At 45.5% G+C, this 15575-nt stretch overlaps 1 protein-coding gene across 1 annotated transcript in view; it reads left to right on the plus strand.

Annotated features, from left to right (window-relative positions):
* Positions 1 to 660: 660 nt before the first annotated feature.
* LOC310753753 (inositol polyphosphate 5-phosphatase OCRL-like) overlaps positions 661 to 15575 on the plus strand; it is a gene marked incomplete at both ends in the record, with an annotated part of 332356 nt that continues 317441 nt past the window's right edge. The window contains 3 exon segments of the mRNA XM_083595097.1: positions 661 to 666; positions 6231 to 6338; positions 7072 to 7171. Of these exon segments, the coding sequence (XP_083451223.1) occupies positions 661 to 666; positions 6231 to 6338; positions 7072 to 7171 (214 nt within the window).

Genomic DNA, 15575 nt, shown 5'->3' on the forward strand with positions numbered 1-15575 from the left:
GGATTTATGTATAGGCTAAGTAGGCAGAAGCCTAGGGCCTCTAGATCTAGGGGGCCTCGCCAGCCTGCCCGCTCCCCAGCGCCACAGATAGTCTTCCCTCTCCCCAAATTGCAAACCCAAAACTTCATGCAGGGCATTTCTCCCCTATTTCAATGACATTTTGCTTCAAAAGGAAAGGTGGACTTGGAGAAGGCAAGCAAAATGCGAGGGAGATAGTGAAAGATACAGGAAATTGAATGCAGATTTCCAAAAAATAGCAAGGAGAGACAAGAGGGCCATCTTAAACGAGCAATGCAAAGAAATAGAGGAAAACAACAGAATGGGAAGAACCAGAGATCTGTTCAAGAAAACTGGAGCTATGAAAGGAACATTTCGTACAAAGATTACCATAATAAAGGACAAAGGTGGAAAGAACCTAACAGAAGCAGAAGACATCAAGAAGAGGTGGCAAGTATACACAGAGGGATTATACCAGAAAGATATGGATGTCTCATACACCCCAGGTAGTGTGCTTGCTGACCTTGAGCCTGACATCCTGGAGAGCAAAGTCAAATGGGCCTTAGAAAGCACTGCTAATAACAAGGCCAGTGGAAGTGATGATATTCCAGCTGAACTATTAAATTTTGTTAAAGATAATGCTGATAAGGGGCTACACGCAATATGCCAGTAAGTTTGGAAAACTCAGCAGTGGCCAGAGGATTGGAGAAGACCAGTCTACCTCCTTTAGAGGAAAAGGCCTTGAGGGGAGGACCTGTTGCCTCCACAATCCTTCCTAAACGTGGATAAGCTGAGAGGCAATTGTCCGGCAAATGTGGTGCTGTGGGGAGGCAGGAACATTTTCCTGCAGTTAAGTACCGTATTTTTCGCACCATAGGACGCTCCGTCCCATAGGACGCACCTAGTTTTTTTGGGGGGAAATAAAGGAAAAAAATTTTCCCTTTATTTCCCCCCCAAAAGCAGGTCAGGGAAACCGAACCAGGTCGAGGAACAGCGGGATGGTGGCGCTGCGCCTCCCTGCTGTCCCCCGAGCTTGTGGGGCTGGCTGATGTCTGCCTGGCGGAGGGGTGCTCTGCTTCAGCGGGCCCCACCCGCCAGGCAGCAGGCTGCTATCCGCCGCATGGGGAGCCCTGCGGGGAACTCCTGCAGGGCTCCCCACGCTGCGGGTGTCTGCCCAGCGTGAGGGGCGCTCTGCTTCAGGGCGCCCCACCCGCCGGGCGGCAGGCTGCTATCCGCAGCGTGGGGAGCCCTGTGGGGAACTCCTGCAGGGCTCCCCACGCTGCGGGTGTCTGCCCAGCGTGAGGGGCGCTCTGATTCAGGGCGCCCCGCCCGCCGGGCGGCAGGCTGCTATCCGCAGCTTGGGGAGCCTTGCGGGGAACTCCTGCAGGGCTCCCCACGCTGCAGATGTCTGCCTGGCGCGAGGGGCGCTCTGATTCAGGGCGCCCCGCCCGCCGGGCGGCAGGCTGCTATCCGCAGCGTGGGGAGCCCTGCGGGGAACTCCTGCAAGGCTCCCCACGCTGCGGATGTGTTCCCGAAGCGCCGGGCGCTCTGCTTTCAGGGCGCCCAACGCTCCGGGAAGCAGGCTACCATCCGCAGCCTAGACACGGCTAGCAGAGCGCTGCGCTAATCCGGAAGCTTGGGGCGTGCGGAGCTCAGCGCGCCCCAAGCTTCTGGGTGCCGGCAAGGTCTCCGCTAGAAGGCTAGCGGAGACCTTGCCGGCACCCAGAAGCTTGGGGCGCGCTGAGCTCCGCACGCCCCAAGCTTCCGGATTAATGCAGCACTCCGCTAGCCGTGGGAGAGCTGGGTCTCCCATGGCTAGCGGATAGCTTCCTGAAGCCTGGAGAGCGAGAGGGGTCGGTGCGCACCGACCCCTCTCGCTCTCCAGGCTTCAGTGAAAGCCTGCATTCGCTCCATAGGACGCACACACATTTTCCCTTGCTTTTTAGGAGGGAAAAAGTGCGTCCTATGGTGCGAAAAATACGGTATTTTCTAAGTTCCTTTCCCGAAACTTCCCCAAACGGTTCTGAAGCCTCTCTAACCTCAGAAGTCTTTTCCTCTCTTGGGAATTCTGGGATTCGAGGATAACTTCATGGAGAAGGAAAGAAACCTGCAGAATCAGCAAATGAGTGCCCGCTGAGGGCCTCCACCCCCACCGCTGCCACCAAGCAGGCTGTGAGTTGCCTTAGAGGTGTACTGTGCCCTCCCGCCTCCTTGCTTTTAAGGACTACTTGAGTTCTGTTCTCATCTCCCTGAGGCGTATCCGTGACAAGGAGAGCATGAGCAAGAAGCAACCCCAATGACCCACACTATGCGCCAGCTCTTTGTGCCTTCCACACATACGCAGTCCGGACAGAGAGAGGGACTCATCAAGCACATCCTCGCCAAGAGAGAGAAGGAATATGTCAACACCCAGAATTTCAGGTCAGATCATGCAAAAGTGCAAACACCATGCAAAGACCAGTGGAACCTGTATCAGAGTTGGGGCTGGAGAAAGCGACATCTACATGACAACTGTATTGTTGGGTGCCAGGCAAAGTCTGTCCTGTTCACTCAGGCCACATGGGTGGGTAATTGAAAGTATTAGTTGTGGTGGGCAGTTTTCCTTGGTGCCACATACTGAACCGTGGCTTCATATTATGAGCAGGACGGCAGCCTCTCCTCCAGGTTTGCACACCTCTCCCCCACCCCAAGCCTATTGGGAAGCTTCCACTTGGATTTTAAATTAACCACAGTTTGGTGTGTCCAGATCCTATGGTGGTTCATTTTACCAGCTTTGTAAACCCACGATTGGAAGTTGGCTTGTTTCAATGAGCCATGGTTCAAATGAAGCGGTTTGTGCAGCTTCAGACATTGTGACAAGATGCAGTTAATCCAAAACTGAAGCAAAACCTTTGGAACTCCTCCTAAAAGCTGTGCTGGAGGACAGGGAGGTGTGACCCCCCCAACACTTGGTGTGGGTCAACCTTATAATGCTAAGCTTACTACTTCACACAAGGTTTTTGAGTTTTTGCTTTGGTTATTTCCTCATACTGTTAGTAGTAAGGTCAAGGTAAAGGGACCCCTGACCAGAGGACTTCCGGGTTAGCGCCATCGGCAATGGCGGAGTTCCTCTGACCGAGAGGAACCCGCTCCGCGAAAATCGGGTCTTGCCGCCGCAGCGAAGCCAGAGACCCTTTAAAAATCCCAGGTGGAGGAAGCCTGGGAACATGGGATTCGGCTGACACCAGGAGCGCCTCCCCTACTCGCAGGGAAACCCCTTTTTCGGGGATCCGATGCGACGTGGGGTGAGCGGCGCGGTGTTTTGAATCGACCGCTATTTTTACGGAGTGAAGCCGCACAGTCGTTGCCGGAGAGCGCTGATTTTTTCCTGTGGACAATTGGACTCTAAACAAGTACCCATTTGTAGAACAGAAAATTGGATTAAGAATCATTTTAATTTGGCACTGAAGCGGGAAGGTTCTAAACAGGAAGTCCGCCTTCCGCTTTTGTAAATAGACTAAAGCAAAAATTGTGCAAGCTAAAGCCTGGAAAGTCGTATATACAGGTCTAAATTTCCTTCGGTTTTAACCACCAAAACCCCTCTTGGAAGCAGGAGAAAAGAGGGGGGATTTTGATTGTTCAAGACTGCAGGAGAGAGAGTTAAGAAAGATAAATTTCCACCGTCTCAAACCTGGGAACGGGGTGTCAGAGACAGAAATTTTTTGGGAAGTTCATTGACTGTGAATGGAACGTTTTTTGACAGATAGCTAATGAAGAGAAACAAATTGCTTCCAATGTTGCCTTTTGCATCTTAAAGAAACAAAAAAATTGAAAAATGAAAGTAATTTTCTTTTGTTGGACCTGCTTTCAAAAGATGGATACAAATAGAAATTGCCTCCTCTAGAGGGAGCTTGTTAAATTGTTGCTGGAGTCGATCTGGGGATTTCACAGCTGTGGAGATTAGGATCGTGGGACCAGACTCTGACCTTGAATAAAAATGTGTTTAGAAGAAGTTTTGGTGCTTGCTTTTTGCAAGACAAGTGCTTTGTTGGACCAGATGCATGAGAAGATAGATTTGATGACTGTTGCAGTCAAAAACTTTGGACAAACAGCGAATACTTATATAGAAACCATTCAGGAACCAACCCAGGAACCTGTTTTGACAGGGCAAGTGCAAATGCAGAAGACAATGGAGGAGGTTGCTGTCGAACCTCAAGTAACACAAATGGAGAGACCTGAGGCCCTGCAGGAGCATAAGCCACTGTTCTTGAAGATTGAATCTGGAGTGGGCCAGGGGGGGTCTGGAGTTGTGGGGGCTCTTAATTTTGGAGGGACTTTGAAACATGCTTTTAAATACTTTCTGGACTACACTGCTGACTGTGGGGAATGGGACTGTGGGGAATGGGCTGATCTGCTGAGGGGAGATGGAGATATTTTCGGCTTGGAGTCTCCCCGAGACCTACTCCTCAATGAGAAAGGAAAGAAACTAAGAAAGAGACCAACAAAAGACAAGGTAAAGTGCAGGTATAAACAAGAAGAAGATCTGCAGAAGGGACATGGAAAGGACTTAAGAGCCTCGGACATAAGATTACCAGGTTGATGGACTAGATGGAATGGACAGTAAGGACTGACATAACCCGAGACCAGGAAGAAGAGACGTTGGATGAAGATTGGAAGAAAGTTTTTAAAAATTTATTTTGGGAATTAGTGTAAAATTAATGAGTATTAGGAAAAATGTTGGAATGAAACTATTTGGCTTTAGTAGAAATGATATAAGGAGTTATGTATAAATAAGTATTAAGTTTTAAGCTTTAAGGTATTTTATGGTAAGATAAGGTTAAAATAAATTAAGGTAAATTGAACGACAGAATATAGTGAAAGATGGAAAGGATTTGCTGAGTTAATTAATAGGTTAGACTGTTAAGATAAATTACCCAATAAAAATTGAGAAAGATGGAAAGAATTTGCTGAAACAAATAACTAAACTAGAATACAAAAAGGGAGGTGTGAGGAGGTCGATGAAACAAGTAAATGAAAGAAAAAGATATGGAATATTGGATGTGTTTTTATTGTTATTGTTATTGTTGTATTGGTTTTTATGTTTTTTTTTCCTTTCTTTTTTATGTATTGCAATGTATGTTTTGTTAATTCTTTGTTGTTTTCTTTTCTTCTTTTTTCTGTAACTTTTAAACTTCTAATAAATATCATATTATTTTTTTTTAAAAAAAGGGACCCCTGACCATTAGGTCCAGTCATGGCTGATTCTGGGGTTGCGGCGCTCATCTCGCTTTATTGGCCGAGGGAGCCGGCGTGCAGCTTCCGGGTCATGTGGCCAGCATGACTAAGCCGCTTCTGGTGAACCAGAGCAGCACACGGAAACACCGTTTACCTACCCGCCAGAGTGGCACCTATTGATCTACTTGTACTTGGACGTGCTTTCGAACTGCTAGGTTGGCAGGAGCAGGGAACGAGCAACGGGAGCTCACCCCGTCACGGGGATTCAAACTGCCGACCTTCTGATCTGCAAGTCCTAGGCTCTGTGGTTTAACCCACAGCGCCACCCGTGTCCCACTGTTAGTAGTACCCAGTGACCATTTGTTTTTCATGTCTGCTTTTATGATATGTTTATCAGTATGTGGTTAGCAGCTTCAGATGCTACTGTTTTACAGAGGCTGTTTAGCTTGTTCTTTTTACCCCTTTACTAGACAGGCTGTATTTCTGTGCTGTTTTCAGAGTGGGGAATGCCCATTCCTTCATGGCCAGCATGGAAACACAGAAGGCTAGCCATTTAGGAGGTTTGCAAAGAGGACAAGGGTGTTACGGGGTAATCTTCTAGCAAACAAGCTTGGCACAGCAGATCTGAGAGGTGGTTTTCTGCTCCCGGAAAGCCAGCCTGGAAACCAGGTTGCCAGGTGAAGGAAGAAGGGAGAGACCAACCAACTCACTTGCCTTCAAAGAATTTCTGGTTGCCTGTGGCTACTGGGATAGTGCTTAGATATCAGGCTGGCTGGCACATCTTAAAAAATACAAGGAAAAAGCTTTTTCTCTTTCATTAGCAAAGCTCCTTTGGGGCCCAGAATAGCTAAGCTGAGGAAGAAGTGGCTGGTATTACTTGTTTGTTCTTGGTCCTGATCTTGCCTGCCCTTGCACACTCCGGTTGTCTTTGCATATTTAACCAGCACGTCTGTTCCGATTGGAGTCCTATTCCTACAGTTCCACATCCTTCTCTTTGGCACTTGGGCATTCGGTTCCAGGAGCTGGACCTGAGCACAGAGGCTTTCTTCTACTTGGACTCGACAAAGGAGCAAGAGTGGCTGACAGCTGTGGAAAAGGCTTTGCGTTCCAAATCCAAGTACAAGAAAGTAAGTCCAACCCCACCCATTTCTTCAGCAGCCAGACAGCTGTCAGGAGCTGGAGTGAGGAGCTGGAGTGAGGAGGAGGAGGTCAGCAAGAAAAAACACCTGGTGTCAGTGGTGTTTTATTCAAAAGAAGCCAACATTCTTTATTCAAAGAAACCCAAACCGTGCAGGCCTCGTGATCACAGAAACCTTTCCCAACAGGTCTTGCCCCAGTGAGGTAGTTGTGAAGGCTGAAGGTTGCTACCCTCCCACCACTCTCTGAAGTCTCCTCCTCCCCCTGGTCCTTCCCAAGCAACCTGAGACTCTGACACCTTGCCTGTCTTTGCTCCCTCCTCTTCATTTCTCTGTGTTCTGGGAGACCAGCAGGGAGGGGAGCTGATCGCAGCAGGATGGGGAGACCCCCTGGCTTCTTCAGCAGCCTGCCTGATCTCTGCCTCTTGACCCCCGCCTCCAGCCTCCACTTCTGCCTCGGATTCTGGACTGCTGTTTGCCACAGAATCTTCCTGCCCTCCTGCCTCTTCAGTTTCCAACACCTCCTCTTGCTCACAGTCTGCTCCCTCTTCTCCCTCGGACGACTCAGCCTCGTCGTCCCCCCACCAGTTCCCTGGCTCTCAGCCTTCTTCCCTTGGGGGATCCCCAGTTGGTGCCACCTGCCACTCCTATCTGCATCCAGCCGGCCCAGGACAGCAAGCAATGAACAGAGCTGGTAGACATCCCAGTACCTTGCATCTTCTAGGTGCAGCTGGTGCTCATCTTTGTCAGGAAGGACCAGCTCAGCCGCATCAAGGAAGTGATGAGGGAGACAGTGGGCACAGGCATCATGGGGAAGATGGGGAGTAGACCCTGACAGCGGAATTCCCTACGTCGATCTTTCTGTCTGTCTATCTGTTTTTCTAATCTCTGCCAACCAGTTTCCCCCTCTTTCCTGCTTGCTCACTAACAGCCATCTTTGCTATCCACATCAGCAGGGAGTAGCCGATTGAAATGGTCCAACACTGGACCCGAAGACAGTCAAGGGGCCTCCAGTTCAGTCACTGTATCTAAACTGGCAGGGAGGTCATGGCGGAGCAACAGGACTTTCTCCGCAAAAAAGCTCGCGAATGCCTCACAGCTGTGGGTCAAATTTGTGCTTAAATTTGGTTGTCCTCCTAAGGACATTATCGACCTAATTATTCTAAAAAGTTGTGTCGGGCGAGAGCTAGCGGATGCAATGGAAGCTGCAAAGTAAGATTTCTTAGCAGCTTGCATAGCCATCTCATAGGCTTTCATAAGTGTCCTATAAGATGTTCTTGAAGCTCTGTCATGAGTCCGTCGCCATACTCACTCTAGCTGTCTGAGATCCTGCTTCATTTTCCGGAGCACCTCAGTAAACCAAGGGGCCTGGTTTCGACGGGGTCGCAGAGGGCGCTTAGGCGTGATCTCATCGATGGCTGCCAAGAGCTGGTTATTCCAGTCCTCGACAAGGTCATCTAATGAGTCGCCAGGAGGAGCAGGGTCCCGCAAGGCCTGACGGAATCTTTCAGGATCCATCAGCCTTTGGGGGCGAGCCCAAATAGGCTCGCCACCCGAGCAGGGGAGGAGCGGGAAGTCAATCTTGGCTTTCAGAGCGTAGTGAGCAGACCATGGCTGTTCCACAGGGGGGAGCATGATCACATCTATGCCAGCACCAAAGATCAGATCCAGCGTGTGGCCTGCTTGATGAGTGGGGCCCAAAGCAAACTGGGAGAGCCCTAGTGTTGCCATGGAAGTCACTAGGTACAGAGCCTGTGAGGAGGGGGAGGCATCGGCATGGACAGTGAAGTCTCCCAAAACCAATAAGCTTGGGAACTCCAAGGCCCAGCCCGCCGCCATCTCCAGCAGGTCTGACAGGGTGGCTGCCGGTGCGCTGGGTGGTCGGTACACCAGCCAGACAGCCAAGCTCTCCTTGGTGCCCCACACGAGACCAACACATTCAATGCCGGAGATTGCCGGTGCTGGCAGAGCTCTGAAAGAGCAATCCTCCGGGATTAACAACGCTACTCCTCCCCCCCCCAACCCACAGTCCACGATTGATGGAGGACAGAGAAGCCTGGGGGTGTTATCTCATGTAGGGAGACTACTTCGCCTTCCCGTACCCAGGTCTCCGTCACGCAAGCCAGGTCAATCCCCTGCGAGACAAAAAAGTCACCCATGGTGGAGGTTTTGTTGCCTATGGACCTGGCATTGCACAACACCAATGACGGAGGTGGGTAATCCCTGCTCGCCCTACCCTCATCCCTTGGGATGGGGCGTAGATTGGAAGGGGTTTGAGCATCACTGCATCTCAAAACCCTTCGCCGATAGTGATATCTAGCCCCACCGCCATTCCTCCCTAGCCCTTCAATAGTGGGAATCCCAGACCCCATACTAGCCTCCCCAATAGAGGGGTAACATCCCCTCACTGACAAGTCATCCCTGGGCCAGGACTCCTGGGTCAAAATGGTAAGGGGAAGAGGTGAAGGTTTGATAGGGTAAGTATCCCTAGAAGATAAAACCCAACCAACCGCACCCCAAGCGGGGAGGGCGGTCCCACGGTGTTTCATTAACTGTCAATCCCCCTCTCCCTCCTGGATTGATTGGAGGACTGTTGGTTCTATCTGTGGCTGTGGGAGTATTAATGAGGCATGTGCTATAAAATGTGGATCACTGGCCAACAAAGAGCCAGCTTCGAGTTTGGAAGATCTGTCCATCCTGTCTCGCCAGGAGTACAGTAGAGAAGGTTGATCATTCTGATAAATTTTTGGAACATTAGGCAAAGGTCCAGATGTAGATTGGGTGCTGGATTTCTCCAGATTGTCAGCAGCGTAGAGTTCTTTAGGTGTTGTTGCCATAGAAATGTCGGAGGTGCCAAATTCCTCATCTACTTCGGTGTCGCTTGAAAAGGGAACAGGGAGTTGCACTGATGTCTTTCTATGGGATAAAGAGCTGTTGGACCTCTTTAAATATTGTGCTCTAGGCTCTACTGACCTTATATTTTGGGTAGAAATCTCAGTCTTTATACTCATTAGCCTCTTCTTCAGGTCTTGTAAATCTAGGCTTACAGAATTCTTTTCTTCCTTCGGGCAGTTAGTATTTCTAGTGTTAAGCTTGCTTTCCCTTGTCCTCATTAGCTTTGACTCTATGCAAGGAACCAATTGCCTCCTTGTTTCGTCCTTAAATACCCTCACTGGGCGGAGAGAGTGGAACCACCATAGAGTATCCTTTATCTCCATGAGTCGAGACGGGAGGGCTGATGACCTAAAGGTCATAAATAGGCGCACGATCTTTCCCAAGGTAGGCAGGAAGTGGAAATTTCCTAGATCTACATTTCGGTAATGGTAATTCAGGAGCTGAGACAAGGACATGCCATTTGGATAGGATTTAAAAAGATATTTCTACAAGCAAGGAGTTTGCCATTAGCGAGCATTAAAACATGCATTCCCTGCGAAATGGTGATTTGTTATTATGCAGATTAGTCTAAGTGAAGACTGTGATTGATTGCATACAAAGCAGCTTCCTGTAAACATACAACGGCCATCAGGAGACATTTTATAATGCATTATGTAGCACATGCTGCCCAATTGCTCCTCATGCTGTTCTCTCTTGGAGCAAGCAGGAGAAGCAAAGCACAAGGCCTTGGCACCACATCACGTCTGAACCCGGGACTGTGGCCTTATCATAATAAGCAACAATTGTCAGCCAATCTGAAGTCCCTGCTTATGGCTGGCCTGCTGACTGTGGCTTGTTAGGAAGCAGCAAACCATGACCAGATGTAATGGGGAAAACAAAGCTTCCAGGTTTGTTTATCCTGCTTGTGCCAGGAGCAAAGGGGGAGAAATGAAGCATCTTGCAACCGTAAGTCAGAAAGTCGATGGTGATGTGTGAATACATAGATTACAACACCCTTGCACTCACCATGATTAAGGGAGTTCAGCAACGTCTTCTGGCGCAAGCAAAAATAGACCCACTGGGTTTGGGTCCCCCCTTTCAAAACTGGTTCCTACTGGAATCCTGATGGGAGTTTTGTTTAAGATGCAAAGTGTGTTTTGTTGATGCAGAAAAGTGGACTCGATTAACTAAGCAAGGGCATTCAGAGTAGAGTAACTCAACAGGTAACGTTGAATACCAAGAGCTGTTGTGTTTTTCTGAAATCTGTTCAGGCAAAAAGTGTTCAGTACCAGATACACCTGCCCTGTGGTGCTGAAGATTTCTGTGTGAATTACAGAACATGAACTGGTTACTTGACTAGGAGCCAGGAGCACGTAAAAAGGGAGGGGGCACCTCACAAACATGAATTATATCTACATCACCAAAGGAAAGCCACAAATAAATGCTGACAGTCCTTTAAGAACTCATTTCTTATTAAATGGTCAATTGTGTTCAGATGTCTGTGACCCTGTCCTTGAGAAATGGCAGAGGTCACAAAACCTAGCAGAGAATTCTGCCAATTATTCCACCTGTTATTTGCATAGCCTATGGCTTTATTTATGTACCACAAAAGTAATAGTGTAGTGTCCTGTGGGGGAGGTGTCCAGTCTCAAGTCAAACAAGAGCATGTAATAACCCATCTGAATATGGCAACTGTAAGCTCTGACTCACTTGCTAAATATTCTCCTATCCTTGTCATGGTATCACATGGCAATTGCTGCCTACCGTCAAGAACAGTCCATTATGCAGATGTAGTTTTGGTTACTGCATTTTGCTAACTTCGGTGCCGTTTTTCATCTGCCACCAGACAACTCACCCCCACCCCCCAAAAAAAACCTGATCACTGCAAGGATTCAGGAAACTGTGTAAGGGTCGAGGCACCCGAACACATAGTTTTGCTAGAACTTTTATGCAACGACTAGACTGGTGAAGTGTTAGGTTCCATACAGCATCGTCCAACAGTAGTGCTTGCTGTACCCCTCCAGTTTGGTGCGCATTAAGGATTCTGCACAGGAATTCAGTTTTTCCCATCACGACTCAAAGAAGTGACCTCCAAAATACATTGTGCAACTTTCTTGAATGGGTAAAATGCCTTCATGGTGACTGAAACATGAGGCAAAGCAGAGGTGGATTTAGGGCAGTGAAGCTCTTCCCCTGCACAGGATGTGGGGGCCAGAAGGGAGCCTTCCTGCCTCCTTCCCCAAGCCTAGTTAGCACTCTCCCAGCTTTGGGAATGAGATGAGAGGGCTCTAGGACCCCACCAGAGCCTTGTGCATCCTTCCCCAAGCCTGACCCCTCCCCTGCCTGGCTTTTGGAAGGCACCAGGAGGGCACCATATTACCAAGGGCCCTCCCTGGGCAAAGTGTCATTTGTTCTTCAGTAAGAGCGTCTGTGCAAACAAAACAGAAACGGTGATGGTAGCGATGAATGGAAATGACCTTCCGTTGAGCACTCTGTCTTAAGCTCCCCTCGAAAGCTGGGGGATGCATATAGGTTCTGGTAACACCAGACGCATTTGCACAGAGGATTTGTTTTTTGTTGTTTTGTTTTTTTTTGAAAATGATATTTATTGAAGTTTTACAGACAGAAAAAAGTTACAGAATTAAAAAAGAGAAAATAAAAATTAAAAAGAAAAAAAGAAAGAAAAGGTACAAAAATACAAAGGAAAAATACAAAATACATGAAAAGTAAAAAAAACCCAATTAAAAACAGATCAATATTTTCATGTCTTATATTTCATTTACTTATTTCCTCACCTCCTCACACCTCCCTTTTTTGTATTCCAGTTCACATGGTTAATTCAGCAAATCCTTTCCCTCTTTGTTTTTATCTTAATTCTATATCTTAACATATTATAACTTCGTATTTTCATCTGATTATCAATCCATTTTTACATATTCTTTTTAACCTTGTTGCTAAAGCCGTTTCATTTCAATCCAACATCATTTTAACATTCATTAATTTTACAATGTTTCTGCAAATAGTCTTTAAATTTCTTCCAATCTTCTTCCACCAACTCTTCTCCCTGGTCTCGGATTCTGCCAGACATTTCCGCCAGTTCCATATAGTCTATCACTTTCATCTGCCATTCTTCCAAGGTGGGTAGATCTTGTGTCTTCCAATACTTTGCGATGAGTATTCTTGCTGCTGTTGTAGCGTACATAAACAAAGTTCTATCCTTCTTTAACACCAATTGGCCGACCATGCCCAGGAGGAAAGCCTCTGGTTTCTTCAAGAAGGTATATTTAAATACCTTTTTCAATTCATTATAGATCATCTCCCAGAAGGCCTTAATCCTTGGGCACGTCCACCAAAGGTGAAAGAATGTACCTTCATTTTCTTTACATTTCCAACACTTATTATCGGGCAAATGATATACTTTTTCAAGCTTGACTGGTGTCATGTACCACCTGTATATCATTTTCATAATATTCTCTCTTAAGGCATTACATGCCGTAAATTTCATACCTGTGGTCCACAACTGTTCCCAGTCAGCAAACATTATATTATGTCCAACATCTTGTGCCCATTTAATCATAGCAGATTTAACCGTTTCATCCTTTTTTTTAATAAATATTTATTAGATTTTCCAATTTTATATAAACACAAAAAGAAAAAGAAAAAGAAAAATATTAAAAACAAATCAATTTCGATAACAATCTTTCAATAACATATTTCTTTGACTTCCTCATACCTCCCCTTCTTGTTCTCTAGTTCAACCTGTTAATTCAGCAAATCCTAATCTCTCAACATTCCTTTTAAAATAAGCCTTATTTTCATTCAACTTTTTTTAAAAAAAATAATAACTTAAAGAATTTTAGTCCCCATTATCTTTATCATGACAGCTAGAGACCACCAAAGCTCAAACCAACATCTTTTCAAGGTTCATTAATTTTATAGTATTTCTGTAAATAGTCCTTAAATTTCTTCCAATCTTCTTCTGCTGACTTTTCTCCCTGGTCGCGGATTCTGCCGGTCATTTCTGCCAGTCCCATACAGTCAATCAACTTCATCTGCCATTCTTCCAGAGTGGGTAGATCTTGTGTCTTCCAGTGCTTTGCTATAAGTATTCTTGCTGCCGTTGTAGCATACATAAAAAAAGTTCTTAACCGTTTCATCCTGAGTATTCCATTTCAACAGCAAGTTATACATTCTTGATAATATCTTAGTTTTGGGATCTAGCAGTTCTGTTTCCAATTTTGATTTTTCCACCTGGAAACCATTTTTTTTTTGTCCAAATTGTAAGCCTCCCTTATTTGATAATAATGAAGCCAATCTCGCACTTTGTCTTTTAATTTCTCAAAACTCTGCAATTTCAGTTTGTCACCCTCCTGTTCCAAAATCTCCCAATATTTTGGCCATTTGGCCTCCATATTGAGCTTTTTCTGAACCTTCGCCTCCATCGGTGATAGCCACCTTGGGGTTTTATTTTCAAGTAAGTCTTCATATCTTATCCAGACATTAAACAATGCTCTTCTGACAATATGGTTTTTAAATGCTTTGTGTGCTTTAACCTTGTCATACCACAAATATGCATGCCACCCAAAAACGTTATTAAAACCTTCTAAATCCAAAATGTCTGTGTTCTCAAGAAGCAGCCATTCTTTCAACCAGCAAAATGCTGCTGATTCATAATAAAGTTTAAGGTCTGGCAGGGCAAATCCACCTCTGTCCTTTGCATCAGTTAATATTTTAAATTTTATTCTGGGCTTCTTGCCCTACCAGACAAATCTAGAAATGTCTCTCTGCCACTTCTTGAAACAGTCCATTTTGTCCAAAATTTGCGATGATTGAAACAAAAATAACATTCTTGGCAGTACATTCATTGTTATCACAGCAATTCGACCAAACAAGGAAAGCTTCAAGTTTGACCATATTTCAAGATCCTTTTTCACTTCTGACCAGCATTTCTCATAGTTATCTTTAAATAAATTCAAGTTCTTAGCAGTCATGTTAACCCCCAGGTATTTTACTTTCTTAACTAATGTTAGACCCGTCTCCTTCTGAAACCTCTCTTTCTCAATTGGTGTTAAATTTTTCTCGAGAACCTTAGTCTTTAACTTGTTCAACTTAAATCCTGCCACTTGACCAAATTCCTCAATCAGTTCTAATACTCTTTTGGTACTAGATTCTGGCTCCTGTAATGTCAATACTAAATCATCTGCAAAAGCTTTAAGTTTGTACTGTTTAGCTCCGACCTGAATACCTTTGATCAGATGGTCCCTTCTAATCATATTTAGCAATACCTCCAGGACCGAAATAAAAAGCAAAGGGGAAATTGGGCAGCCTTGTCGTGTTCCTTTCTCCATCTTAAATTCTTCTGTCACCACGTTGTTAACAATCAATTTGGCCTTTTGTTCTGAATAAATTGCACCTATACCATTTTCAAAACCTTGACCAACCCCCATCCCCTGAAGATTTTTCTTCATAAAACTCCAAGAAATATTATCAAAGGCTTTCTCCGCATCAACAAATATCAAAACTGCTTTAGTATTAATGTTCACTTGCAGCTTCTCTAAAATGTTAATTATATTTCTCGTGTTGTCAGACAAGTGTCTGCCCGGGAGAAAGCCAGCTTGGTCTTTATGTATCTCCTCAACTAAAACTTTTTTCAATCTTTTAGCCAATATATCTGCAAAGATTTTGTAATCCACATTAAGCAGGGATATGGGGCGGTAGTTCTTAAGTTGGGTTTTTTCAAACTCAGTTTTCGGTATAAGTGTAATGTAAGCTTCCTTCCACGACTCTGGCGCTTTTTCCCCCACCAAAATTTCATTGCAAACCTCCTTTAGTGGTTGAATTAACCAATCTTTCAAAGATCTATAGTATTTTGAGGTTAAACTGTCCGGCCCTGGAGATTTGCCCAACTGCATATTCTGGATGGCACCTTCAACCTCCTGTTCCGTTATTTTATAGTTCAGCATTAACTTATTTTCTTGAGAATTTTTTTGTAATCCATTTGTTCTTAAAAATTGGTCTATATCAGTCTCTTTCTGTGGGCCTTGTGTATATAGTTGTTTAAAATATCTCTGGAAGCACTTTCTAATCTCCAATGGATTCTGTATATTCTTTCCTTCCACTTCCAAATTTGTGATGGTGTTTAATTTTTGTCTTTTTTTCATCTGCCAGGCTAGCAGTTTCCCACATTTATTAGCCGATTCAAATGTCTTTTGTCTCATCTGTTTAATTTTCCATTCTATTTCCTGATTTATCATTTTCATATATTGTACTTGATATAACTTTATTTCTCTCAGAATCTCTTGCGACTTTGGTTTCGCTCTTAATTTCTTCTCTCCTTCTTTTATTTTCTCCAGA

Source organism: Podarcis filfolensis (assembly GCF_964270895.1).
Source record: "Podarcis filfolensis genome assembly, chromosome: W".
Lineage (NCBI taxonomy): Eukaryota > Metazoa > Chordata > Lepidosauria > Squamata > Lacertidae > Podarcis > Podarcis filfolensis.